The sequence below is a fragment of the Dermacentor albipictus genome, chromosome 6 (genome assembly GCF_038994185.2).
Source record: "Dermacentor albipictus isolate Rhodes 1998 colony chromosome 6, USDA_Dalb.pri_finalv2, whole genome shotgun sequence".
Taxonomy (NCBI): domain Eukaryota; kingdom Metazoa; phylum Arthropoda; class Arachnida; order Ixodida; family Ixodidae; genus Dermacentor; species Dermacentor albipictus.
This window is the reverse complement of record NC_091826.1, coordinates 77,873,972-77,901,426: the sequence shown is the minus strand read 5'-3', so window position 1 is coordinate 77,901,426 and position 27,455 is coordinate 77,873,972. Positions and strand designations below refer to the sequence as shown.

The 27,455-nt window shown below is 45.0% G+C and overlaps 1 protein-coding gene across 1 annotated transcript; it reads left to right on the top strand.

The window, feature by feature from the left end:
- The first annotated feature begins 5,552 nt into the window (after positions 1-5,552).
- On the top strand, positions 5,553-26,217 carry Rab10 (RAS oncogene family member Rab10). The gene is made up of 6 exons (XM_070540893.1): positions 5,553-6,006; positions 8,740-8,800; positions 12,800-13,028; positions 16,875-16,976; positions 20,153-20,237; positions 24,421-26,217. Exons 1-5 carry the CDS (start codon positions 5,880-5,882, stop codon positions 20,234-20,236), a joined length of 603 nt encoding a protein of 200 aa, XP_070396994.1. The 5' UTR covers positions 5,553-5,879; the 3' UTR covers position 20,237; positions 24,421-26,217.
- Positions 26,218-27,455: the final 1,238 nt, after the last annotated feature.

Here is a 27,455-nt window from a genome sequence, read left to right as displayed (position 1 = left end):
TACAGTAGCTAAGTGCAGTTCCTGTGGTAGTTGTCATTACGGAAACCACAAGTGCTGTTCTAATTACGGTCACAGAACAGTGGCGTAGCAAGGGCAAGGTTCTGTGTTCGTATACATGCAGTCAGTCCCCCCCTCTCACTCTATCCCACTCCGTCCCCGGTCAAGTGCATCACCCTCTGCCCCCTCTTGCTCACATGCGTCAGTTGCAAAACAACCTCAAACATCTACAAATAAACAACGCTACTTATGCCTCATTGTGTGAGAAGAAGGCTGATGTGGACAGATTGTCTCCTTCACTTTGTTCATCTTTTTTCTTTTTCATTTCACTTTCCGCAGTTCACGCTCATTTTCCAATAGCTGAGTTATGGGCGATTATTATTGCGCTATGCGAACTGCCCTCGAAGAGAAAAGAACAGCTTTTACTGTTACAGACTCGTTGTGTGTTTTTCGCTTTCGACAGCCACTAACATAACTTTTTAATGGTGTTCGTTCCACTCATAACGCTTTAAAAACGATGCACGCCCATACATGTATAATGTCATTCGAAACACCGCTGGCACACACTTAGCGCACTTTCTGCATTCTCAAGGAAGTTTGCATTTCCTTTCTTTAACGCTGCGAGTCCGGCCCTTACAAATCACGAACGGCATGGGCGCTATTAGCGTGATCTAGCATTCTCGACAGGAAAGCAGCGAGCGCAGCGTTTTCAAGAAATGACGTGCAAGCAAGACAGATGACGGTTTTCGTTGTGGGACAAATGTACACTCCAAAGGGCGCGTCTGTTTTACACTCTTAATTTAAGCAAAATTACACCCTTTTACCACACAACAACAATCGTCATCTGTCTTGTCCGCATTTCCTTTCTTTTACGCGGCAAACACGGTACTTCCCAGTAACGAACGGCATGCGCCTTATCAGCATGACATAGCATTCCCGATCGGAAAGTAGCGGGCGCGGCGTTTTCAAGAAAGGAAACGCAAGCAAGGCAGATGACGGTTATCGTTGTGTGGCATATATGCACCCCAAAGGGTGTAACTTTGCATAAGAGTGTAAAAGTGTGGAAAAGGGTGTAAATCTGAGGAAAACACTTATGTCACACCCTTGCGCTATTCGAGGGTGCACGAAGGGCATGCTTTGGTACACTCTAAAAAAAGTTTACACCCGTTGGGTTGTATTTAGGCCCCAAACGATAATCGTCATCTGTCTTGCCCGCATTTCCTTTAACTCTGCGAGCCCGGTACTTCCTAGCCACGAACGGCTAGCGCGTTATAAGCATGACAAAGCATTCCCGACAGGAAAGTAGCGAGCGCCGACTTTTCAAGAGAGGAAACGCAAGCAAGGCAGATGGCGATTATTGTTTGGGGACAAGATGAATCCCAAAGGGTGTAAAAAAAAAAGTTAGAGTGTACGTTATGCCTTATAAGGGCGTAAGAATGCACTGGTGTTTTATTTTGGCAATTGAGTAACACATGGGGGGATGACGACGTTGCATTATTTACCTGAGACTCAATCGCTGTCTTTATATCAGCTAAATGAACGCTTGTATGTCGTTCACAAACACGCGACAGTTCGCACGATAGATTTCCGGAATGCGCGCAGATAACCGGTGTTTGCGCAAAGCACGCATGCGCTCATTACTCCCATCAGTGCCCTGTAAACTTGCGATGTCACTATAGATAGTGATTGCTGAGCTGTTGTGACGTGTAGCTGTAACGGTTCTGGCACTTGCCACGTAGTGTGCAGTGTTATATATAGTGATGATTTCCTGTTCGCATCTTGGTGTCGATGCAGATTTCGACTGAAAGTATTTTGCTGTTCATTTTGTACATTTTGCGGATGCGAAGTCAGGGGTGCGATCTTGTACGCGTTCCAAAATAGAACGGAGGCGGTCCGTTCCACCGAGCCGCACACGATTGGTCAGTTTGAACCATGACGAACGCCATGACGTCAATTGTGAAGTGATATCTGCTGTCAATCATTCCGTGTGGTCTGCTATCGGACGACCGCAATGGAACGGACCGCCAATTTCGCGACGTAAAGAACGGACCGCCTCCGTTCGATTTTGGAACGCGTGCAAGATCGCACCCCAGATATCTTATTAGGAGAAAGAAAAAGACTACTCTGCAAGCGTTATCATATGCACTTGTCAAATCGCGTTTTTGTCCCTTCCTGATAGTCGTAACGTCATAATAACGTCATAGTCATAATTACACCCATTACAATCTGGCGTTAGAGTGTAATGCTGCGAGTTCCGCCTGCGATAAGGGTATTCCTGCACAATGACTTTTATTTCTTTCTTTTTTTGGTGGGGGTTGGGGTGGTTATGGGCACAAAAAGGAAAACACTCATGTGCGAACAATTTGATGAGCGCTGTTTAAATCCCGCGAACTTACGCATACTTGTTTGCTTAAGGTCACCGCGAATGATGTTTAAATGAGCTCGGGAGTTACGCAGGGTCACTCAGTGGACCTGTGATTTCTGTTTTTGCATATTGCAATCACTCAGTTCAGCCCTTGGGCGCGGCCGGGCAGCCACGTACCATTGAGGGTATGAGCCATTGTTCATTGCTGCGCGTCTCATATGGGGGTCTATTCTCTCTTAAGTTTGCCATGTTTGTTATTACGTTGCTTCTATTTTTATGCGTTGCATATTGCAATCACTCAGTTCAGCCCTTGGGCGCGGCCGGGCAGCCACCATTGACCTTTAGCGCAACCACGTGACGTGACGTCACGACAGCCGGAGGAAAAGCTGGGCCCCAACTCGCGCAATATGCAACGCATTCTTTGCTTAACCAAGCTAAGCCTGGCCATTTTTTTTGGTGGGGGTTGGGGTGGGAGGGTTATGGGCACAAAAAGGAAAACACTCATGTGCGAACAATTTGATGTGCGCTGTTTAAATCCCGCGAACTTACGCATGCTTGTTTGCTTGAAGTATACCTGTCAACGCGAATGATGTTTATATGAGCTCGGGAGTTACGCAGGGTCACTCAGTGGACCGGTGATTTCTGTTTTTTTTCCAGGTGCGGGTTACGTCATGCAGCGATACGCAGGATATTTTTATCACATAATAATGCTATCAAATGGTTGCTGACCCCTCTGCGTTACACCCGTATTGAAAGCGAATCAATAGAGTACATTAATCCCGCTGCCACTTTCCAAACCAGAGAAAAAGTGCTTCTCGTAGCTTCGGATAAACCACGGCCCTAGAGGCTTTAGCCGTGGGGATCTTTTGTTGCGGTTTCTTCCTCCCTGATTACTCTGTATTTCGCTTCAGTTTCTTTGCACTTTGAGTTCATTTAGGCAGCGGCCCTTTGCCTCATCTCTGGTTCTATACTACTATACTTGGTAGTAGTATAGCAGCAGCAGCAGCAGCCGTAGTAGTTGGTTGTTTATTAAATAAAAATACCCGCCACAGTGTCCATGCCGCTCTCTGCTGAACACCACAAGGGCGCGGGTTCGATTCCGCCTGTCGCAGCGGCGGCACTTCTATGGCGGGGGGAAGAGAACTGCAAAGAAGGCTCGTGTGTGTGTACTTTAAGAGGCCCGCCCCATGCGGTCAACATCATTATTAATCCGCACCCACGGCGGCTGTAATCGCACCAGCGTTGCTTTGGGACGTTAAACGCAATCAATCAATCAATCAATCAATCAATCAATCAATCAATCAATCAATCAATCAATCAATCAATCAATCAATCAATCAATCAATCAATAAACAACAACAACAATAATAATAATAATATGTATTGTTTATTGTTACAAATACATCTTTGGGCCTGCGAAAGCCACAAAAAGATTTACGGGCAATGCCCGGCACTAACACACACACACACACACACACACACACACACACACACACACACACACACACACACACACACACATATATATATATATATATATATATATATATATATATATATATATATATATATATACGCAGGAAAGAGACGACGAACTTTTTGGAAGCCTTCTTTTACTTAATATACTTATATATATATATATATATATATATATATATATATATATATATATATATATATATATATATATATATATATATATATATATAGTGAAATTACAGGGAGAGAGAATATATCGGAGAGGAGGATAGAATAAAACAAGACAACTACTTACATCCGCGACAGCTTATAGATATTGTTAGTCTCGAGGGCGCAATACTTCGTTTTCGAGCATCCTTTTGAAGCGCGGAACTTCCTTGTTTCCAGGAAGGAACAAGGAATGAAGATTTCAGAACCCCCGAGTTTGTGGAGTACGGAGTGAGACGCAAGCGCGCGAAGCCTCATTTCAGGTACAAAGAAGACGGAGTCTCATAGCGAACCAATTTAAATCATTTGTTTATCCTTTCGTTTAGAACATATGCACGGTCGACTTCTGCTTCTGTTGTTGCGCTCTCATTCTTTAGACGATGATCGTTGCGTCGTGATTGGTGACATCAACTTCTACATGATGTTATGAGCTTTATGAGTTGTTGTTCTTCTGAGTCGTGTGACTTGAGCGCTTGAAAATTTTCGGGGGAGCGTTATGAAAGCGCTTAATTATTGCATTGCAGCATCGTTAAATACATCACTAACAATTATTTCAATCTTCAATCCGACAAGAAAAGAATTGAGTGGTGATTTAGCGGTAAATCCGAGCAAAACGCGTTATTATTACGTAGCACCTTTACTGGCTTCCCGGATCCACGATTCAAACCAGTCTTTTTCTCTCTCTCTCTTTGTTTCGCTACTTAAAGTTTGCTGACGCGAAAAATACCAGGAATCGTGGTAGGACGTTAACCTGCTGACACGCAAGCGTATACCTCACGTACTCTGTACCGAAACGGCGCGTGTTGCATCCGCAAGGAGGTTTGTTGTACACGCTCCTTACACGGACGCAGCCTTCCGCGGCGCGATTGTAGGCGTCCGACACGCATGGCGTCATGACGAAAATATTTTCGTACGAGTTAGATGTAGATGGAGAGCGGCTGGCTCTGCCACATCGCCTGCGAGTCGTGCGCAGCGCGGGGCAAGGACCCGTGACGAACGCGATAAACGGAGAGCGGTGTCGCGTCTCTTGGTGCGTTCCGAAACTGACATTGCGCACTCGCTCGTACAGTAGTGCAGAGCAGTACCGTTGGCCGTCGTACGCAAGCGCACTCGTAAAAGAGGGCTCTACGCAAACGATGCGGCAAACTGGGATGCGACGTCGTAAACGGCGCAGAATCACCAAAAAGGAACTCGCGACGACCGACCACATGACCGGCTCCGACAACAGTCGCGTGCGTTGCACTCTTCACGCAAAACAACGATAGCGAACGCGCCGAATGCATTCGATTCAGGCACTGCACCGGCAGATTCAAACGGCAACAGAATGCGTCTCTATGTTTTCGATTGCGCAGCGGATGACGTTCGCCTTTATCTGTGACGTGACAGCCTCCAGTTGCCTCGTGCTGTATGAGAAAAATAAAATGAAACCGAAAATAAGAAACGCGGCACTCAAGAAAACGCCCCAGCTCGAGCGGATATCCGCTCCACGCGGCGCCGTTAGTGACGTCACTGGACACTAGCAGCGCTAGCTAGACTCTGTGCGCAAGTGAGCGAGCGCTCGCTTGGTTAGGCCTGTGTAAAAAAAGGAGGGCTGTTGAACAGTGGAACGCCGATGACTCGCTTGTGGCGTTAATCGCGGGTGCCGATCCTCGAGTGTGCAACAACTGCCCCAACGGTGCCTCGACGGGCAACGACGCCAGCGCTCCTTGGAGATAAGCCAGCCGTGTCGTCCGCTGTGCCGACGTGATCGCCTTGCGTCTGAGCTGCCGTTGAGGCGTTTTCCGTGCCCCGAGTCGGCCATTGCGAGTGAGCGGGGGTTAAGTTTGGCGTTATGGCCAAGAAAACCTACGACCTACTCTTCAAGCTGCTCCTCATCGGCGACTCCGGAGTCGGAAAGACGTGCATTCTCTTTAGGTTCTCCGACGACGCCTTTCACACGACGTTCATCTCCACCATAGGTGAGCTTTTTCTTCTACTTTTTTTCTTCCTTGTGCTTCGCGTTTATTTCCTCTCCCCGCGGTCGCGTCACCGATGTCTTCGGAATCGGACCGGGGGTAACACCCAAGAGGCTTTTCTTGTGTATGTGCGCTCGTTTATTCGTTCGTCGCTGTCGGTCGCTGGTGCGCGATAGCAATTTCCCTCCCTCGGGTTTGAGCGCGTTCCCCTGCCGACGGTACTGCCGGCGTCGGACGAGCCGCTCCCGTGAGCGATTTCCGAAACGACCTTCCGTCAAGGTCCGCTCACACGTAACAAACCGATCGGACGCCGGCCGTTTTACGCTTTGCGTCCTGGGCGTCGTTAAAGAGACAACGAAAAACAAACCAACGCTGAGCGCAGGCGAATTGGAACGTTATGTCCATCGGGACACGCTCATAGAAATGTATTTTGCCTGGGCGCCTTATGACGGGGGAAGGATAGCCTTCGTCGAGAAGAGCTAAACTTGAGGGGGCGACAACAACATCGGCTCCTTTGAGAGGCATCTTTTGTGCCCTGTTCGAGATAGAAAGCGACCACTTCACGTTTGCTGACGAGGCGTCCGCTGCTGCTTTGGAACGAATGGGCGCTGCTGGGAGCGGTTGGTTACCTTGTTCGAGTGAGCCGAGTCTGCTGATTAGCGAGCGTTCGACCACGCGTGCAGGGACAGCCGACGGCGTGAAAAGAGCAGCCACGCTTTCGCTGCACTCCTATTCATCTCGGCCGCTGCCTTCTTGCCCGATTTGTGACTTTTTCTCTTCTTCGTATATTTATTCTATTTCGCGCCGGCGCGGGGTTAAAGAACTCCAGGGGGGTGGGGCGTCTGACTACCTGTCTGTCGCCGGTTGGCGCTGACGTGTTAGGGTCGTTTGAGCGCGTCTTTGAGGCGATCTTTTCAGTGGGGGACAATTTTATGGGGAACAGTCGTGGTATTTGGCAAAGTACGTTCAAGTATCTTAGATTGAAGCATCAGCACTTTAGGTTGAGCGCATCTCTCTTTTTTTTTTAAAGGTTATACTTAACCATTCGCGTAGAGCAGGTCCAGTAGCAGCTGTTAGCGAATCTGGAAGCTGGGTTTTCTGACTTCTTGTCATTTACTACGGTTGGCGTCATTAAAGGTTTGGCTAATGATGTCGCAGTAGGTAGTTTATATTTCTGATCACATAGTGACATTGCGGGAAAACATGCGAAAAGTGCATATTTTCTCAGGAAATCTAGTTGTCTGCGCTGCGATGAGACTTCGAAGCCACATCAGTAATTTGGGAGTAATTGCTATACCTTGTATGTAAGGATCCACCTAAAAATTCAACATTTGGCTTTTTGACATTTTGGAGCATGTCCCGAGTAATTGAAGTAGAGTACAATCACCATCAACAATCTGGGATAATGCAAAATGTTCACCCACTATTACACGCTTTAGGATGAGCCAACTTCGTTGAAGCAGCGAAGTTTGTTTCAACACAGATGTAAAGGTTGTTGGCCCATGAACAAAGTGAATGAGTTTAGTGTCATTGACAGATTATCCAGCTACTTTTAAATTATAGAAGCCTTATTTGGCACCAAGGCTTCCTGAAGTACAAACTTTGCTGTTTCATAGCAGCTGGAATAGCGTCTGCACAAAAACACTGCCAGGTATTACAGCATGGCTGTAGCTAAGCTAAAAGCATCCACTGGTTGCTTCAATGCAGTCGGTTTTTTTGAAAGTTTCCCAGGGCCCATATGTTTGATGGGTTTGTTGGGCTCGCTTGTTTGTTGTGGATGCCATAGAATATGCACTTCTGTTTACTGCAGGTGAATTTCACTAGAATTTGAAATTACACGCTTTTACCACAAGCATATCTACAGTGAAATTGCATGTATTATATTTGAGTACATTGAAGTTTGCCGAAGGTATGTTTTGTTTGGTATCCTTTGTTATCCAGGCACTTAATTGTTTTGCACAACCCTAGTGACTATAGTCTACTATAGGGTATAAGAACCTAGTTTAATCATATAGTTAATGCTGGTTACGTCAGTGCTTTTGACCTTTCTTTTGGCACGTGCTGAGTAATAAATCCCTGGAAAAAGAAAGGTTAAGTTGAGCTTAAAAGCAGCCTTGCTGCAGCTTTGGTTTCTGTTGAATATTTCTCTTTGGAACTGCTGCTCCGTCTGCCAACTCCTATGTGCATGCAATGAGTATATGTGCCTAGGAACATCTTTTCATTAATACCAAAGATAACCTCTGGGAAACATGTAGAGTTTTATTTCCTTTTTACAAATTTCTACATAAATTAGCCAGATCTCATTTGCTTAATCGAAATGTTAACATTGGGAACCTATGCTTGCTTGTACCCTAACTTAGATTTCTAATTTCTTATGTGCACTAGGGGTTTGGGGCCATATTGTCAATGACATTCCAAAACAAACTAGCGAGGGAGAATGGATACTTGCTTGTCCATGTTTTAGTCATTGTTGGTCAGGGTGATGCTGTATGCAGGGTTTTCATTTAATCATACCTTGTATGTTGTCGGAAAAGAGCATATATAATTTTGTGGTAGATATACAACCTGTGACTGTGAGCCTTGCCAAGCTGCTGCCACACATAAGTGAGGGTTGCATTAAGTGCACTCAGTTCAGGTGTTGACATGTAATTAAGTACTATATAAATGTTGTTGGCTTCATGTCAAACGGACTGCCATACTCGGCACTGTCTTATGTATACTCTTGTCATGTTTCAGGAATCGACTTCAAGATCAAAACCATCGAGCTGAAAGGCAAGAAAATAAAGCTTCAGATATGGTGAGTAAAGATGCCCTGGCCGGCGTGCACTTGATTTTGGTGCCTCTATTTGTTGTGCTGCTCATGTTGCGCATTGCGGTGTCCCTTGTTCTACAGTAAACTTGCATCGTGGAATCCATTGTGCTTTGGCATTGCAAGTATGTTATTGTCATGCCATTTGACATTGTTCAATAGCACAGCTGCAGCAGCTAAGACATGCTGCACATTCGTTACTTTGCAGTTCTCGCTGTTCTCATTTTCGTAGTTGGTGTAGCTTGTTTCAGCCTTCAGAGTGAACAGGCTTGAATCGCTTGTGCTGTAAAATGCTAAAGTGTTGCTAAATGCGAAATGATTATGCTAAAATGCAAGGATAACTGCTTTTTAAAAATATGGGAACACATGCGCATGGCTGCATGCACACTATCTAAAATTGAGGCAGATTTTTTATATGTAACAGGAAATGTGCATATAAAGATATTTTTGTCTCATCAAAAGGGTGTAGACATGCACTGGACGTTATAGAAGTGAAGAACAGCACTAGTAGGACATGTTGTTACATTGTGTTGCTTCAAAGCATGCTTAACTTTTATTGCAGTGATTCACGATTATGAGATTCTTGAATATTCGTACATAGCAGAACAATATGAAGTGGCAGTGATTGTTAGTAACAATAAAGATGCGTGATGCCCCCGAAGCATTTGGTATGTCACGGTAATCCATTGAAACCTGAAATAATTAACCAATACTGAGACACATTGATTTTGGATTTAAAGTGTGAAGTAGCGTTTTCTTTTATATTTTAGTTACTTGATTGAAGATGTTTTGTCTTCAGGTTGCCTGCGGATTTCTATGCTCGTGGACAACTTTTCTTGGCTATGAAGCGAAAGCTGTGGCGGCCGAGCTTCTGCAAATGACTGTATTCGTACGCAATGTAGTCAGGGCGCGCTCGGCACTGGTTTGAGTTTTGCCAACCTCGGACAACCTCCTTAGCGAAGGCAGATACAATTATCTCAGCGTGAATCAATGTTTATTCACATTTATTATGTACCAAGTTCTGAACGGCGAGCATCGCAGCCTGCATCGGAGCTCTCAGGCGGCCACATATCGTCGTTAAGACTTGGGCGCGCAACCGACGCTGGCGTCAGTAAAGCCGGTGCAGCAATCAGCTCGCTCGGTTGTTTGGACATGCTGATGGTCGCGATTTCCAAATGGGTTCGCTTGGTTTCCGCTCAGACGCTGCAAACACTTTTTTTGTGTGCTTAAACCGTCTTTTGCTGCTAAAGTTGGTCAGCAGCCCCTCGGGCAGTTGATTGGCAGGACAGCAAGCCACAAACGTTCACCAGAAGACACAGGCGCCATTTTGCGTTTGATGAATGTGCAAAACGTGCGATGGTTTCGGGTGTGCGAAAACTCGAAAGAGTAAACTAAACTACAATAAAATACCAATAGCTCACTGGTCAATGTTAGGTATCGTTTCAAACTAGGTGCTGTAAAAAACAAAATGGATGTTGTTTTCAATTTCCCATGTAAGAAAACGTCAACAAAACTGCGGGACTACTTCCAGCAGCGGTGAAAGAGGTGCGCTTAGTTTCCGTAGCCTTCGCTTCATAGCCAAGAAAAGTTGCCCGTGAGTATAGTCTCAGTTATGGGAAATGTTGTTTTGTTTCCATTGGGAACTTCTCTCTGTTTGCAATGAAGTAATGCATTTCCGCCTTGAATAGAAAGTATTTCGTTATTCGATTTAACTTCTTTGTATGGCGCAGGTCTTAGCGCAGTGTTCATCTGCACTGTGAAAGGGGAAACACCATGTAAATATCACAGAGATGGATGCGCAGATTATATAACATACATTCAAGTGTATAATTAGCCTCTGCATATGACCCTCATCTCCAATTCATATAACCTGTGCCCAGAGCTGCTAGCAGTGATACTTATTTTTTCGACAAATGACCTTACCCTGTTAATAGCTATGTTTACATCAGTGGAAAAGAGACGAATCGTAGCAACTCTTATTGTATCAGCTTTTATCTCATCTAATGTAAATGAGGTAATTTGCTAAGAAAGGTGTATCGTATCAAATGCACCAAATAGGGGTAGTTTGAGATGGAGGGTGCACATTTCAGCAGCACATGCAAACAGAAGTGTATCACATCAGGAATTATGGGAAAGCATTTAGCATTTGCTGCAGGATGACAACTGGTCAACCAGCCAGCGGCAGCTGCTGCCGCCTGCAGGACATCAAAACAAAAATGGTGGCTTATGAAGCAGTCTGCAAGAAATTTCTTTCCACTCTTGAGGACGATACATGCATTGAAACAGTCTCTCTGTCATGAATAGATGCGAGTTACTTGATTTGTGGCAGTAACATAGGCAAAGCCATTTTGTAGAAATAGAAGGCAAGACAGCTGCACTCAGCTACCAATGGACTTGTCAACAGTTCCATACACACTGGGAAATTTTAATAGCCCGATACAATACGGTACATTTCCCAAAAATAAATTTCATGTAAGTTTGTCTGTGCCGACAAATGAAGGAGTACCTGATAGAATGTAGCTGACACCCTGCAGCTACTCTTGGTGCATTTTACAGCACGACAGCAAAAGCAGGCTTATCGGAAGTGAGAGCGCTAACCTTTAAATATGAGACAAGGTGGTGTTAGTTTGCTGGATATGGAAATGTGCGTTCCGGTTAACGGTGGCGTATGAGAACACGCAGTAGGACTAATTAACACCGTCCGCTTCTACTACTGTGTCCATGTGAATGCTGCTGATGACAAAAAGCAGAACACCAGAAACACTGTTGTGCAGTCATTACTGTGCCTGCTGGTGTGGCTTCATGCATTGCCCTGCAGCTAGGCTGCAGCATGAAATTTGCATATGAACCTGCACTCCCACTTTTTACTTAGTTTTGTAATTTCTGGTGTAAAGAGTACACGCAGAAATAAGTACTCCCTACCTCAATTTGTGGAGGCATTGAAGTGAGAAACACAAGGGAACATGTCACTTTCTGTCCTTGAAGGCATCTGCAGGTTCTAAGAGGTGACTTAAAGAAAAAAATTGCAGTTCATCTTTAGCTTTGGGGGTGTAAACTGAACAGAACATTAAGGCGGTACACCAGTGATCAGAAGTATGTAGACCAGGGGTTGTGCAAAGAAAACATTTTTAGGTGATGGCCCTCCATTGTTGCCGGTGTGAGGGCAGCAAATACGCACTTAAACTGGCTTGAGACATGCTCTAAAAATTTAAATTGATTTGTTTTGTATGCAGAGTAACATATTATTTCTGAGGGTCCTGCAATAGGTTTCTTATTTTCCTTGTACGAATCAAAACTCGCTCATTTGACTGTTCCGTGTGACATGTGGTAGCACTTCACTGATTTACACCCTGTTCCGGCTTCCTGTTTCAGCTTTGCACCGGGCGATGAATGACAAATTTTATATTTCCAGAACCAAGCGTTCTGTATGCAGAAACAAGCAACCTGGTCACCTGTTTCATTTCTCGAAGCCATTGTGCACAAAATTGCTTACATTGGTTTGGCATTTATTTTGTGACAATCTGTACACCTGCACAGTTACAACCAAAAAGAAATGGCATTTTAGTGGTAGTGGGCCGCATTGCACTATTTTCTGTGCAATACTTCTGTGTTGCGAGTGCTTCACTTTCTTTCATTCAAAAGTTTTCCGAGAAGATGCTTCGGGTGAGGCATTCCGCTTTTTTGGATTGTTCTTCAAAAGCCCCTTCTGTTTATTGGGACCTCTTTTCAACTATCTGTACACTTGGTGGCACAGCTTCATTTGGCCACATTGACTGTCTGACTGACCAACTGCTGATGAACACAGTCTAGCCATGTCGGCAGCCATTTCCTCTCTGTGACAGTATCCAATGTTTTGTCTCCTTTCGCACAGCCACGTAAGTGGGGCAAAATGTTACCTTCATCTCTGCCGACTAATACGTTAGATGCAGTGTGTAATAGTGTTGATCAAGTTCATTAGGTAACGTGCCTTTATTCTTGACATTGCAGGGACACAGCAGGCCAGGAACGTTTCCACACCATCACGACCTCGTACTACCGGGGCGCCATGGGCATCATGCTGGTGTACGACATAACCAATACCAAGAGCTTTGACAACATCGCAAAGTGGCTGCGGTACATCGACGAGCACGCGAACGAGGACGTCGAGAAGATGATCCTGGGCAACAAGTGCGATATGGAGGACAAGCGCCTCATTTCTAGGGAGCGAGGCGAGGCGGTGAGTTTGCAGTTTGCACTGCAAGTTTATAACAAGCATCACCGTGACGAAAATCAGTGTGACACTGGGCTCTATCATTATCGTATTATTACACAAGCAGCCTTACGTTGGTTGAGCTTAGCCACATTTGCTGGATTTAACTCAAACTTGTGAGCATGGAAATACTATTTGTGCAAGGACTACAGTTCCTATCATTGCGTTAACTGTAGTGAAGGCTGCATGTGGAACCCTGGTTTTTGTGTTACCTAGTGGTTTCGTTGAGACAGCGTGCTTGGCAGCACAGTGCTGCTATCTTGGTGATTTGCCATCTGCCGCCTTCAGCTCAGAGGGCTGCTTTATGCTTGCAGTTTCGTAGGTGGTTATCAGTCACTGTTTGGGACAACATATTAAACTACTGTGAGCAGCGCTTTTACCTGTGTACAGTTGCCAACTGATAATTTGGACCTGAATTAGGCCATTTTAAAGTTTGAATAGTCAAGCTTTCTTGCAAGCCTACACAATAGCAAATTTCCCAGGAAATTCATGCTTTTAATCCACAAGTAACAAAAAAGAATTGGCAGTTTCGTCCGAAGGCGAAGCATTGAAAGTGATAGCATGGTCTCGCATTTCGCTGAAGACATCTTGGAATGCAGGCTTTATAAGGAGTGCAGCCAGTGACGTTTGCAGGCGTTCCATCTCGATAGTGCATGAGGTTAAACTGGAGAAAATTTTTTAGGATGGGTCAGCATTTTCCAGCGCCCCAAATAAAGTACTGCATAGATTCAGCTTGATGATTACTGTCTGCTCCGCTCGGACCACTGTATGTGTCACCACGGTATGTACACAGCTGGTTATAGGGGACACTCACGTGCACGCACAGCGCTCATGCCAGCAGTGGCAGCCAGGATGCTGCCCTTGCTCCAGCAGAGCCGACTGAATGGAGCGTGACGGCGTGTACACTTGACTTTTTTGCTTTTGCAGCCAAATACTCTGCAGATCTCTGGAGACCTAACCCTTCACACACGGGTCGTGTGTAAGAGGACATAGCAGGTTGATAGCAGGAGGCAGCACTATGGCGGCATCAGTGGCAATGGTGGGCACGTGCCTCTGGCAGCTGTACAATTGATATTGCAGCAAAAAGCCAGTCGATGCGTTGCTGCTTGTACATATGCTTGCATCACCCTGTGCAGTCTGTGCTTTTGACTGTGGGCGTGCTGTAGCTACAGGTGGAAGAAAGTGGACTCGATGCGTGCATCAAATTGCCAATCCCGGCAACATAAACATAAACAACACAAACAACATCGGCTGCACTCTGATAGCCGAGTGATGGAGAGTTTCTTTGTCCTTGTCCAACACGTCCCTAACAATAACCACTGCCTTTGTTCACACAAATGTAGTGCAGTTGGCGTCATTTGAAGCTGCTTGATGATTCTGAGTGACAAAAATTCGTAACAATGACCGGAGAAGTTTCCCAAGACTGTGTCACTGTGTCAGTAAAGGAACAAACACTGCAATGAGTAAATGAATAAATGAAAACTTTCTATTAATGCTAAAAGGTGCGGCTAGGATTTGTGTGACGCAGACAAGAAACATGTGAATGCAGCCTTGACAAATCAGCAGTTTGGCTTAGTCTGCACCATGATTTGGGCATGGTTTGTGACTAGTGGCTTGGCTAGTCCTTTCCACATTAGGTTTCGATGACACACTGCAATGCACCGAACGAAAACATCTCATTCTCGTCTCAGTGGCGAAAATAGCTTGTAGTTATGTACGTTGAGTTCAAAATATGAAACGGTGTACTGTAAGGCGTCCAAAGTATCAGCTGTTACATACATCTGTGAGCTGAGTGACAATGTTGCTAAGTTGTCTGTATTATCGATGTCGGAATTATCAGTCAGCTACTGAATTTGCACAGTAGTGCTTCTGCTCTTCGAAGAACCAGATGGGGCGCAAGTAAATGTGGCTGTGAAAGAAGCCTTGAATTACAGTAAAATCACACAGAAGAGAAAAAGAAGTGTCTGAAATATGGAAATGTTGAATTGGCCGAATGGGCCACGAAAATAACACACCTGCAGTTACCTGCAATTACCTGCAGCATCAACTAGCTTTTATTTAGCACCAACATTTGTGGACTGCAGTGGCAAGAGTTTAACAGCTTTCTTTGCAGTGTAGCATCAGCAGCTGTAAGGTATGTGTGTCTTTATCTGAATAGATGTGATTAATTTGTCAGTGAGCTACCTGGCAACTAATCATCTATCATGGTGTAGTCAAGTTTGATGTGAGCCCTTGGGCTATACCATAAAATTTCGAGCAAGTACTTTCACCCATGCAAGTGACCCTACCTCTCCCCATATTCACTGCTAATTTCAAGTTTCTGCACCGTTCTGGGAAAGCCCCCTCCCCGCTCCGCGCCCTTATCATGCACCGCGTCCAAGCAACACTGGCCTGCCACATCCAGATCACGAAAAGAAGTTCCCGTGGGTCCTTTCTGTTTTTCTTTTTTAAGGCATGTCTCCGTTAGCGACACGGCAACTTGCCGCACACCGTTCGGAGTTTGTGGACCGCCGGCTGACAGTGGTCTTGCTGGCAAAAGGCGAGATCTGTTTGTCACACTGTACAGAGGATCTCCCTGCGGCACAGTGATGTGGGCACTCAGCGACAGATGAGTGGTCGCAGCTACGCTCACTGCTGCTGATCGCTTGCCACTGATATCGTCGCTATGCCTTTTAAATCTTCTCCAGCTCGCTTCAAATGTGTAGCAAACGGCGCTTCAGAATGAACCTTCGACGCTCCCAAGCAGCAATGTTTTGTTACCGTTGTTGCTGCTTTACCCTCTCCTTGCAATAATTTCACATGAAGAAGAAAACATGCTGATATTTGTGGAGTTGCCAGCTGTGATGTGAGCATGGCCAAGCCACGGTTTGCTGTCTGCCGTCGGTAGCCATGCACTGCAGCTGAGCTCGACTTGTTTTGAGAATGATGAGCAGCACTAAAAATCTTTAGTTTAACCGAGTTCACATTAAATAAAATTTTAAATCCATGCCCACTGCATTTTTTTTCTTGCAGGAAAATTTTGTCGTTGCCATCTTAAATTTTGATGCCGTTCCTGGATAGCATCCCCTCACACTTTGCCGGTAATTTCGACTTGCTTGAGATGGGGGGGGCACTTGCTCAGAATTTTACAGTAGTATAGTAGAACCATCATTCATCCTATGGGTTGTTGGCTTCCATGACGATTGTCACGTTGCACAATGCTCACCAAGCGAGAAAGAAATTACCATTTGCCAGGCCTGCTGCCCAGGCGTGGAACAGCTGCGCCAATTTCACCAAATTGTGCCAAGAGCAGTCCTCTATGCCATCCCGCTCCAAAATGTGCTCCAAATGCATAAGTGCTCATGGAGCTAGATTCGGATGCACCTTACTGAAACCATCACTGGGGTCAAAATTGATCTGAATCCTTCACTATGGCATCTCTCACAGCGTGCATTGCTTTGGTACGACCCTATAATTTGATTTGATAACACGCATTTCTTTTGGTGTACCTAGAGAGCAGTCTTAGTGTAGCACACTTAATCCATGATAACCACAGCTTGTCACCTAAAAACAGCTGCCTAACCATAGTTATCCTAGTACATGTCACTGGTGTAGACTTTTCAAGTCTACGTGCAAATAAGGAGCATGTTTCATAAGAACTTACAAACATCCGTATAGGTGGTGTTGCTTCTTTCTCAGCACAAGGTGCAGTTAGGCAGTTGAAGGTAGTAATATTGTGATTCTGCTAAGATGGTGAAGCTTACTTCGCAATGTTACTTCTGCATTTTTGTTTCTCCTCTCTGACACGAGGCTTTTCCCTTTCCACCTTTGCAGGTGGCGATAGACCATAATATTCGCTTCATGGAGACAAGTGCAAAGACAAATGTCAACATTGAGCGGGCCTTCACGGAGCTTGCCGAAGCCATCTTAAATAAGGTAAATATTTTTGCAGGCTACTTCTTCTTTGCAGCCAATGTGTAAAATTACATATAACGAGTAAATGCGCAGCTATGGCGTGACCTGTGTGCAGAGTGGGCACAGTATACTTTCACTTAGCTGTGTCATGCACACTGACCTGGCATTGTGATCAGAAGGGCTGTGTGCATCTACAGTTATTTCGTCAGTAGGGTTGAATTAAGCTACGTGACCGTTTGAACCTCTTTAGGCCTGAATTCATTAAACCATGATCATCTTTTGTTGGGTAGCTCCATCTGCTGTAGGGGCCACACACACTCGCCCAGTGCCACTGTGTAAACGGCCCTAAGCACACCATGGGCTACACACACACTCATTGTATAATTGTGGAAAAGTTTCTGTGACAATGAAGAAAAGGTTACAGAAGCAAAGTGCGCGCAAGCGAGAGCGTACATGAAAAAAAAAATAGCATTCTCTTCCACGCTAGTTTTTAACAACAAAACAAAAACAACAAAGATAAACATCTTAGTTACTACAGCAAAATAAGACGATATACACCACTGAGTGTTCAATCTGACATAGTTTACTGCTTTACTGCTATTCTCTTCTGTGTTTCGGCAGTTGTGTAAATATCCCCCTACAAGCCACGCTGACTCAGTATCTGCTCCAGAAAACAAAAAATTCTGCTGGCAATTGCGAAACTGTCCTCGTACAAGCTATGCTGACTCAGTGACAATTGATGGTGTCAGCAGGCTCAGAAAGGCATCTTTGTGCATGTAATGTGGCAACATACACAGTTAAACCTCAATATAATGAAGTCAGTAAAATTAAATATTTGCTTAGATATACAGAAATATTGTTGTATCGATATTTGACCTTTTATGCAAATAAGTGCAGTCACTGATTGATTTTTCTTAGGTGGAAGGGGCCGCAGAATTTCCCTAATTATCTGGCAATCGGAAAAAACAGATTTGAATGAGAAAAGAACAGTAGTTTTGTTGAACTCTAGGGTTGGCGACGAAAGGTATAGTTTCATGCCATGTTGACTATATCTTCACATTGGCTGATAGCGCAGCCTGCAGTGGGACAACGCCATCATAAAAAGCACCGGCAGTGGGGAGTGAATGCTTCGTCTTCCTCTAGCTTCAGCGCACCTCCGAAACGATAGGTTACGCATCCTGCAGTACTAAACGCGTAGGAAGACAGTGCACATGGTGCCACACCATCTCAGCACGCCCACTCTTTGCGCACTCAGCAGATTACCTCTGAAAGAGCTCGTGCAGGCTGTGTATGCCCTCATCAAGGCTGACAGCCCCATACAGCCACACTAGAAAAGGAGACCCGCCCCAACCTACCCCCACCCCCTTTCCCCTTGCTCATGCGGGAAGACAGCACTCATCGAGCTACCATCCTTCTTGGCTTACCCACGCATGCTTTCACTCGCATCCAAAGCATACAGCATGCGGGGAGCGATAGGATCTTATCGCGGGGAAAATGATGCTACTCTGCTTCGGCAGTGGTGGGGTGCCCAATTTCGGGTGTGCGTTTGCAAGCAGCTCCTTGTGATTCAACCATTTGACCATCCATGCCCATGGAAGTTTCCATTTATTGTCTAAGTATTCCTTCGCAGTAGCAGTGAAATTTCTTATACTGAAGTCGTGTATAAACAGACTTCGTTATATTGAGGGTCAAAATACATGGTCTCCTAAGGACAAGAAGTTATGGAAATTAAATACTTCATTATATTGAGAATTTTGTTGTGTTGAAGTTGATTATATTGAGGTTTAACTGTATATTCTAAGGTTTCAAAAAAATAAACATAGGATAGTTTGCGCTCGTCCTTTATTGTGTACTTGTTCTAGTCTTGCTATCTTGTAGTTTTTGCACACAAACTTCAGTATTTTTTAACCAACTAGCCCACTGTCAAGTTTCCCCTACATGATGCGCACAGGCTGCAATTCAGACACATATCAAATGCTTGTGAGTTCAGCATGCAGGCAACAAATGCGCACATGGGAAAGGCATAATAGTGCAGATTTGATAAACAAAGTGCAAAAGATGGGACAGTAACATTGTTAGGGTAGTGCCTGTACATTGTGTTCATGAAATTTTAGTTGCCATACCCTACTTTTAAGTATTAACCAATTCACCTAGCAAAAATTTATTCTGTGTGAATACGTGCCCACAGACAATGCCCCGCATATGTCAGTGCTGTCGGTTACTGATGTGTTTTGGCGTGTGCATGGAACACTAACCAGTAGTTCAGGCAAAAGCGGTGCACATCAAAAATTGACACTATTTTACAAAAGGGGTGGTGTGTGGGCAGTTGTTAAGACCACAGTGTGCAGTATTAAAATAAATATCAGTTTGAGTCAAGTTTACATTGGGTGTTCTGCTATTTGTGCTGTTCTCTGTGTTATTTTCTTCATGCCATCATGCAAACATAATAGGACTATGCATGCTGCGAGCATGTTCAAATGAAGCTGCTGGGCCGTTACCCCGGAGTGGATCCTAACGTTGTAGTGGCCACTTTATTGTAGTACTGGTTGCATACAAAAATTTGGCAGACTCAGCTTTAGCTGGCAGCTACGTAGTGCGAAGCATTACAAGCATTTCAGCATGGTGGCTTACATGCAGGAAATTCTCGACGGTGTTCTATTCTGCCAGTCTAGGCATGCGTGCGTGGCCAAGTCTCAATGTGTTAAGTGTCTCAATGCACTGGCTTGCACGCAGGAAATTCTTCAGCATGTTCTTTCCTGCATGTCGGCATATGCATCCTTGGTGTAATGTTTACAGATCGGGTTCTTGCTCTAGAGGTCCTCTGTTCTAATCTTTCTTTTGGACAATATTTATTTATTTAAATGTATGTGTATACAAATGTGGAATCTCATGGCGACGATTGACCCCAGGGATATACACCGAGTGGCATAATTTTAAACTTCACAATTGGGATCAGCCCTAAATGGCAAGATACCTAGCGAGATACCCACCGCAAGGTACACCACAAAAACTAGCTTGACTTTGAGAAGAATGTTGCACATTAAAGAAATCAGCTGACAAGCCACACATAAAACCTCCAATATGCAGCGCACTTAGGCACAGTGGTTTGCCCAGCTGTGTTCGCACGTGGAACTTCCGGGTGAAAAGTAGCATGGAGCTTTTCTTTAGTGTGACCTATTTTCTTCTTTTCTTTCCAGCAAATGGCGGGGAAGGACCAGGCTGAGAACCAAGATAGACTTAAGGTGCTTCCTCCTGAAAAGAAAGTGATGAATTGTTGCTAGGGTGAGTATCTGCCCTCCATCCGTCTTGGTCACACTGGTGATCGGCAGCATTTGTGTCACGGAGGAGCAGCTCGGTAACAAGTGTGGCCTCCATCCTGCCATGCTGCAATGTCTCATCCAAAAAGAAAATTCTTGGTGTTAAGGCCGTTTCTCTCGTGGCGACTTTGCACGCAGAAAAGTTTGCGTACCTGCTGCCGTAGCTCAGTGGCAGTGGCATTGCATTACCAAGCATGAGTCCACAGGTTTGATCTCGGCTGTATTCCGATGGTATGTGGAATGCAAAAGTGCCTGTGTACCATAGTGCATGTTAGAAGAACCCCAGGTGGTTAAAATTAATCCAGAGTCGTCCCCCACTATGTTGTGCCTTGATATGTGATTGGGATTCTGGCACGTAAAATCGCAGAATTCAGTTTAAGTTTGCATCTTTGTCGTTAGATAGCGTGAAAAAAATATATAGGGCACAGAAAGACACGTCTTTGTTCAAGTAGGCTATAATTCCTACCATGCAGAAAGAGAAGTCGCATACGAGTTTGCGTTTGATATTACAGTGAAACACCTATTGTACGGATTCCTCTGGACCGCACGAAAGCATATAACCCGCCCGTTAGATCCAATCAACATCGATTTTCTGAACGCCCAATTTTTCCGACATGCCCCATAATTCGGACACCTTCACGACACTGTCACGTACCCCATAGGGCCAATTTATAAAAACGTTTGAAATTTCGGACGCTGAAACCCTTCACCCCCAATTTTCCAAACTTTTACCCCTAAAACTGCAGGTCCAAACCGGCACCCACTGCCGCCATTTTGATTATCTCGCAGCCTTGAACCCCCACTCTCGCATGCTAATCCACTAGCCGTAGCCAGCCACAGCACTGCAGCCACCATATCACATTGAAACCTCAAACCAGCGCTTTTGCACTCCAATCCGTTGGCATCTGTAGCCAGCCGTAGCTATAGCCATAGCTTTTTGTGTTTATCCACATGTTTGGTTAGCTTTGTGATAAATCTTGTGATCGTGTCGTACTGCTGTGCACACTCTTCGAAGCACACTCTTCGGAAGTGGGCTTCACTCCAAGCCACCAATGGCTTTGTTTGAAATTGCTGCAGTCATCTCTCACCATACGTAAACCATAGGTGCAAAGTTCATTTGCTTTACGTCACTTGTGTGACACCAGTGCAGCCAAAGATCTTGCACTGCCTTGTCTCCTCTGACCAATCTTTCAAAAGAAAGCGAGTTGCATGCCAAGCTTCCTCATGTTCGTGCTGTGTTCCTGCTAAACCAACAAATGACAATTGCTGGTTGTCAAGTGGTGCTGGCTGAAGGCATTTAGTCAGAAACTTGTCAAGAAAAACGTTTTTTTTTTCTGGTTTTGTCATTAAAGGGTTGAAGCTTTGAATGGCCGTAGCTATGTTAGCCTTTGATCAGAAAGCACAGTTAGTCCTATTCCACAAGGCAGCCTCATATTGCAAGAGACTGACCCATGCAGGGCCATGATACACAGACATCTGGGTACATTGAACTCACTCTAAATTAAAGGGACACGAAAGGCAAATATAAAGTCAAGCTAAAGTGATAGGTTAATGCTCGAGAACCTCTAAGGCGTCAATATTATTGCGAATAGAGCCTTAATAATCGAGAAATTGAGGTAAGTGCAGGACATGATTAGAGACTCCTCCAGGACATTCAAGTACTTGCCCAAAGACGAAAGCACTTCTCAGTTAAATTCTGTGACTAGTACTCAACCATTCGTTGCAAAAAACATCCCTGTATGGTAAGACGAATTAAAATGCTGCTTGTCGATTTCTAGTTCCTTTTTAGAAAAAATAACTCATTGAAATTACCCTTGACAACAATGCGGGCAGTCGAAAGATTTCGTTTTCGCTCGACTCTGTGATACGCCCGCTTTCGCGTTTCAGTGGTTTAGTTATCGTGTAGTGTTGCGCTGGTTTTGCTGGCTTGTGAAGCTCGCACAAACTGCAAGTAGCAGAGAATTCAACTTCCATGTGATGTCGCGGGATAACCGACGTGACTATGCCACGTGAGCGAAAAACAGCTGCAGCGGCGAATCCACTGCTCTGTCTTGGCTCCGTACTGCTGTCTGTTGGGCACCGTTTTACTCTTCGATGGCAGCAAAGGGTGGTGGTGGCGTATGCAACTTCACCACTGCCCCGGTTGAGTGGCGGGAGTTTTGAATTGCGATAAAGGTATTCGGAGCCTTCAGATGCAATTTTCTTGTAAACTAAGTCTTTTCTTGGCACGAAACGAGCGTTGCGAGGTTTCTGGAATGGTATTTAAGCAGTCAACATCAACTTAGCATCAGCCCTTAGTGTCCCTTTAAATCTGATGAAACAGAGGCAGATTATGGCACTGTGGCCATTGGCTTGGGATATTACATACCTGGTGACCTCATTTCAAATGTTTTAGTTTTCAGTCACCAGATGTCATTAAGCAACTGGGTTGGACAGCTTGGCTGATCTTTAGTTGGGCACGGGCCAGCAGGCATATTTGATGGGGCGGGCCGGGCCAGCATTGAAGCATGACTTGGGTCCAAAATACTTGCTAGCGCTCTATTTTGAGAGGGAAGTCAAGCAACAGATTATCTCGTAGGCTTATGTGCCTATTTGGTGCTGGTGCACAGTTGAAGGCATTGTGCACAGTAGTATCGAACACGTGCATGCCGGCCAATCATGTGCGTGCTGCTAATCTTGCAAGATGGAAGTTAGAGCTAGCAAAGCAAATCTGTGGATAGTTTCAGGCAGGTGTGAGCAAGCGATTCGATAAAGCAGGTGACATTGCACGCAGTGCAGGCATGCTGCTCACTATAAAGTATACTGGCAGGATTAATATGTACGTTCGCACTAACACACTCCATTGAAGTGTTGTAAACAAGAATTGAAGATAAATTTCTTTGGATAAAACATTTTGCAGTTACACCACATGTGCAAATATACCAGGTATGCCTCCTGAGCCAGTTAAGTAAGCTAACATAGCAGGAAAGAGAGCGTGGTTATTTGTCGCAGTGATATGTCGTGTGCCAAGTCTAGCTAATGATGATCGCGCTTGCCATCTGTTAAAGGCTACGTGAACGACTCTTGAAGACATACAAAGCAGTCTGCGTGCACCCAACATTCTTAAGCAGATGCCCCATTTATTCCTTTCATCACTTTCCGCACTTCCATGAAAAAAAAGAAGCTACAACCAAACTTGCCTCGGCTTTATTATTTGTAGGCTTCATAATGGTTTTGGTCGACAACAACACTCGTCAACAACAACACTTCTCGTCTGCACTCGTGGGCATGCAACAAATCGCGAGTGGCAACAATAGTGGCCACGTTTACACTGATACGTTAGAAGTGTACCCTATTCATACGCCGACACTTGTAATGCAGCTAAGATATTCGCCCACTCTTAGCGGAAACATGCCATATTAGGATAGGAGTGAAGACAAATGCTGCAGTTTCCGCAGCGTGCCTGCCATGTGTTTTTACGTTACTGGCAGCTAAGTGCACCCATCTCTGTTTCTGTCGCCTCAAAGTGGACATGGCTATGTTATTGTCGCAAACTTGCCGATATTAACAATATTATTCGTTACTGATACGGAAGAAACTGTTTCAATGTGCGTAATGTGCTCACGAGAAGAAAAATAATCGCGTTCGGTGCGTTTGGCTTGTTCCGCCGGCCGCCATTTTTGTTTTGGTGTCCTGCAGCAAACACGGGATGAAAAAAGAAAATTTCTTTTTGCGGGAAATTTAACCTGCATAAAATGATCGCACCCTTGAATGTCTGTCAATTTTTTTTACAAGAAAAGTGCGATCAATATGTGAGTAAACACGGTATAGGTTCATTCTCTGTTACTGTGGATGTTACTATTGCGTTGCCAGGAGCATGTGTATTGCTCTGCCTTTGATTAGGTTGGGCTGGGTTGCGAGTCTGACACATCGGGCCCGGGTGGCCCACCTTCTGCTAGCGTTGGGTCCGGGCCGGTGAATAAAACAGCATCCCACGCACCTCTGGATTGAAATTAATTTACTGCACGGTACAGCTGTGTTTCTTGCATGCAAACGTCAGTGTTGTTTAAAATGATCTTTCGCTGATCTAAAATCTCTGTAGAGCAGAAGACAAGAACCTTTCTTTTTTTTTCACAATGCAGCACCTTTTCTCTTTTGTTTTCTTCCAGGAATGTTCCACTTGCGGCCACCATTCTGCGTAGAGGGAAGGCCACTTCGACAACACACGAGCAAGAGAACGAACAGACACACGACACACGCAACATGCAACACACTCGCGCGCAATGGTGGGACAACTTGACACAGGGACAGGAAATTTGGCGTGAGCAGTGTGGAGCTGTGAGCGGCACAGTGGAGGAAGAAACCGAACACACAAGGGAAATTGAGCAGGCCCCGGCATCTTCTGACGTGCTCTGTGCCCCCCCCCCCTCCCCCCTGCTAAATAGAAGCCAGTCTTACTGTAGCGTATTGGCCCCGAAAGAAACAACCACGCTTTTTGTGCTTTGCACCAAGGAAAGCTGAGCCCGGCTCTTTTCCTCCTCCGTCATGAGCAGCGGCGATCTCTTGGCTCTCTCCCAGCCTTCTCCCGTCTCTAAACCCTGTTGGGCCTATTTTTCGGGCCCCATTGTGATAGTGGATGACTGAGATGTGTGTGCCGTATCTGTGTACAAGCTTCCTCCCTTCTTTATTTTTTAATTCCTTTTGCCCACCGTTATTGGTTTGCTTGTTGTTTAGCTGCCACATTTTCTTATTTCCCAGAGCAATCTGGGGCTTTTGATATCACCTTTGCAAAGAGAGGCCTTGAACTCTCGCCGTCAAGCTACCTCCCACGCCTGGAGTGAGACCAGACAACAAACGTGCCACCCATCATCGCCACTAGGGTGCGCACATTGACTGCGTCATCATTCACCTTGTTCGACATTGCGTGCGTGGTGCCCAGACCGAGCTCTGACAAAGCGTTGCGCACCTCTGACTGTGCCGCCATCAAGGTGATGCTGGTGTGGAGCTAGTGTCTGCAGACTGGCTGAAAAAGTGGCAAGAAAGGGTGCGGCTATGGTATGCAGTGTTAAGTTTTGCATTGGCCTCTCTGCACGAAGAAGCTGCTGCTGCTGCTGCTGCTGAGACACATGGTTCGCCAAGGGCAAGAGCGCGTTCCCACCTGTCGCACTGTGCGGTTACACTTCCCCCTCCCTTTCAGATCCCACGCCCTCTCGTCATCTGCACTAGCATACTTCTTGATTTTAGAGCCTTAAATGATCTCTCCTCCTCCTGGTCGGGTTGCCTTGCCCATTTCGTCGAGAGAGATAGAGAAAGGAGAGGGAGAACTGGTTTGTGCTTGCCTCACTTTTGCGGAATGCACAGTTTTTAAATTTTGCAACTGGAGAGTGCACAGATTTTTTTTTTTAGCTCTTTCTTTCTCGCGAAATACTTCGTACACGAGTTCTGCAAAGGCAAGTCACGTCCGACCGAAGGAGTGGCGGAGGAACAGAACACTGCTGACATGTGCAGGACTTGGAGCCCATCACAACTGTGTGAAAAAGACTGTGTAGTGAACTCATTTTGATTTGTCCCCTCCGCCTGATTTTCTTATTCATTTTTTATCTAACTTCCCTGCCCTTTCTCATTGGCTAGCTTGCTTATAAGCCTTATGGTCCATCTCTCCATTTGTTTTTTTTTCCCCCTCGCTGTTGGGCACCAGTATCGCTTGCACTGGGCAAAGCTTGTTTCTTTACGCTTACTTCAGTGCGATTGAGTCCCCCTTTTCTCGGTGTTGTGTTTTCACAGCTTAAGTCTGTTTCTTTTACATCGATTTCTCACGATCTGCTGCCAGCAATGTCGCAATGCCTTCTTTGTTAATAAGAATGAGCTCCCAGTGAGGCAACATTCTTTCTACTGTACAATAAGCGTTCCTCTTTTTTGTTGAATAAATTGCAGTTCTTCTAGAAAGAGCACTGCTTGCATTTTGAGTGGGCATTGGTACCTTGAGCAACGTGCAGGTCGTGTTGAAACGTGGGTGTACACAGTTCGAAAAGTTACTTTAGGCCACGGGAGCTTGCACAGTATTAATATTGTGAAAAGTTTTGCAGCTTTCTTAGCAGCTGGGGGGATGTCATGGCACAAACGTCCTGCTGAACAGTGTGGTTATAGCTGTTAAACTAATATAATTAGTCCTAAGGATGCAGAGAAAAGGGTTGGGAAAAATTTGTGCACACCAGAAACGTCCATGCATAGTGCACGAGAGTGTGTTTTATTGGGACGAAATTTTGCTGGGGTATGAAGGGCATTGTGGTTGATATGTGTGCACAGTTAATTAAAATCAGGGTTGATATTGGGATAGTTCAATTAACTTAGTAACTAACTTTGATACAGGTAACACTATCTGGGAAACTTGAAATCGTTGCCTTCGGAAGACGTAGGTTTGTGATCAGCATGCAAATTTGAAGGAATAGAAAATTCTTCGACTATTTAAAGTTTATAGTAATGTTTAACCAATACAAACACATTTATCAAAAAGAGCAGTTTTATTTGTAAAAAAGATTAGTTGGCTCACATTTAAAGTTCTGTTGTTTATGTGTGGTTAAAGCTCCGTCGTGTGCTTTTTCAAATTTGTGAATGCAAGTCTTTGTATGGGTCCCAAATTGCCACAGCCTAGCCTAATATTAGCAGGATGATAGAGTTGTGCACCAATATTGTACAGCCTTGAGTACCCAGGTTTACTCAAGGCTGTTCACAAAAAGAAAGGTTGTGGAAAGCGTTCAGTGTTGTGTGTACAACCTTGTACATCTATAGTGAAAGACAGACAAAAGTGTTAGAAAAGTACAGGAACTTAAAAGAACTTTTTTTCCAAGTTAACAGCATTTCAAGTTTGAATTGAATAGTTTAGCCTATTCATTTCGATTCCAGAATTCGCTTCTCAATATTGCCAAATATTTGGTTCTGTTCAAACATAAGGGATAACGCTTATTGGAGTCTCAAGGGAGAAAGACCGACACATGCCAGGACTGTTTCGAATTTCCCAGTGCAGAACCACTGCTGAGGCTTAAGAGAGGAACCATTTCCTCGCCAAAGGCATGAAGCAATATTGCCAGTCATTCATTCTCTCGTTACACCAATATCTTGTTTACTTCCCTTTAAACCAAGTGCAATATTGCATATTGCTGCTTCAGTGAGTGGAACGTGCTGTGTGCGTATGTTTGCGGTGTGT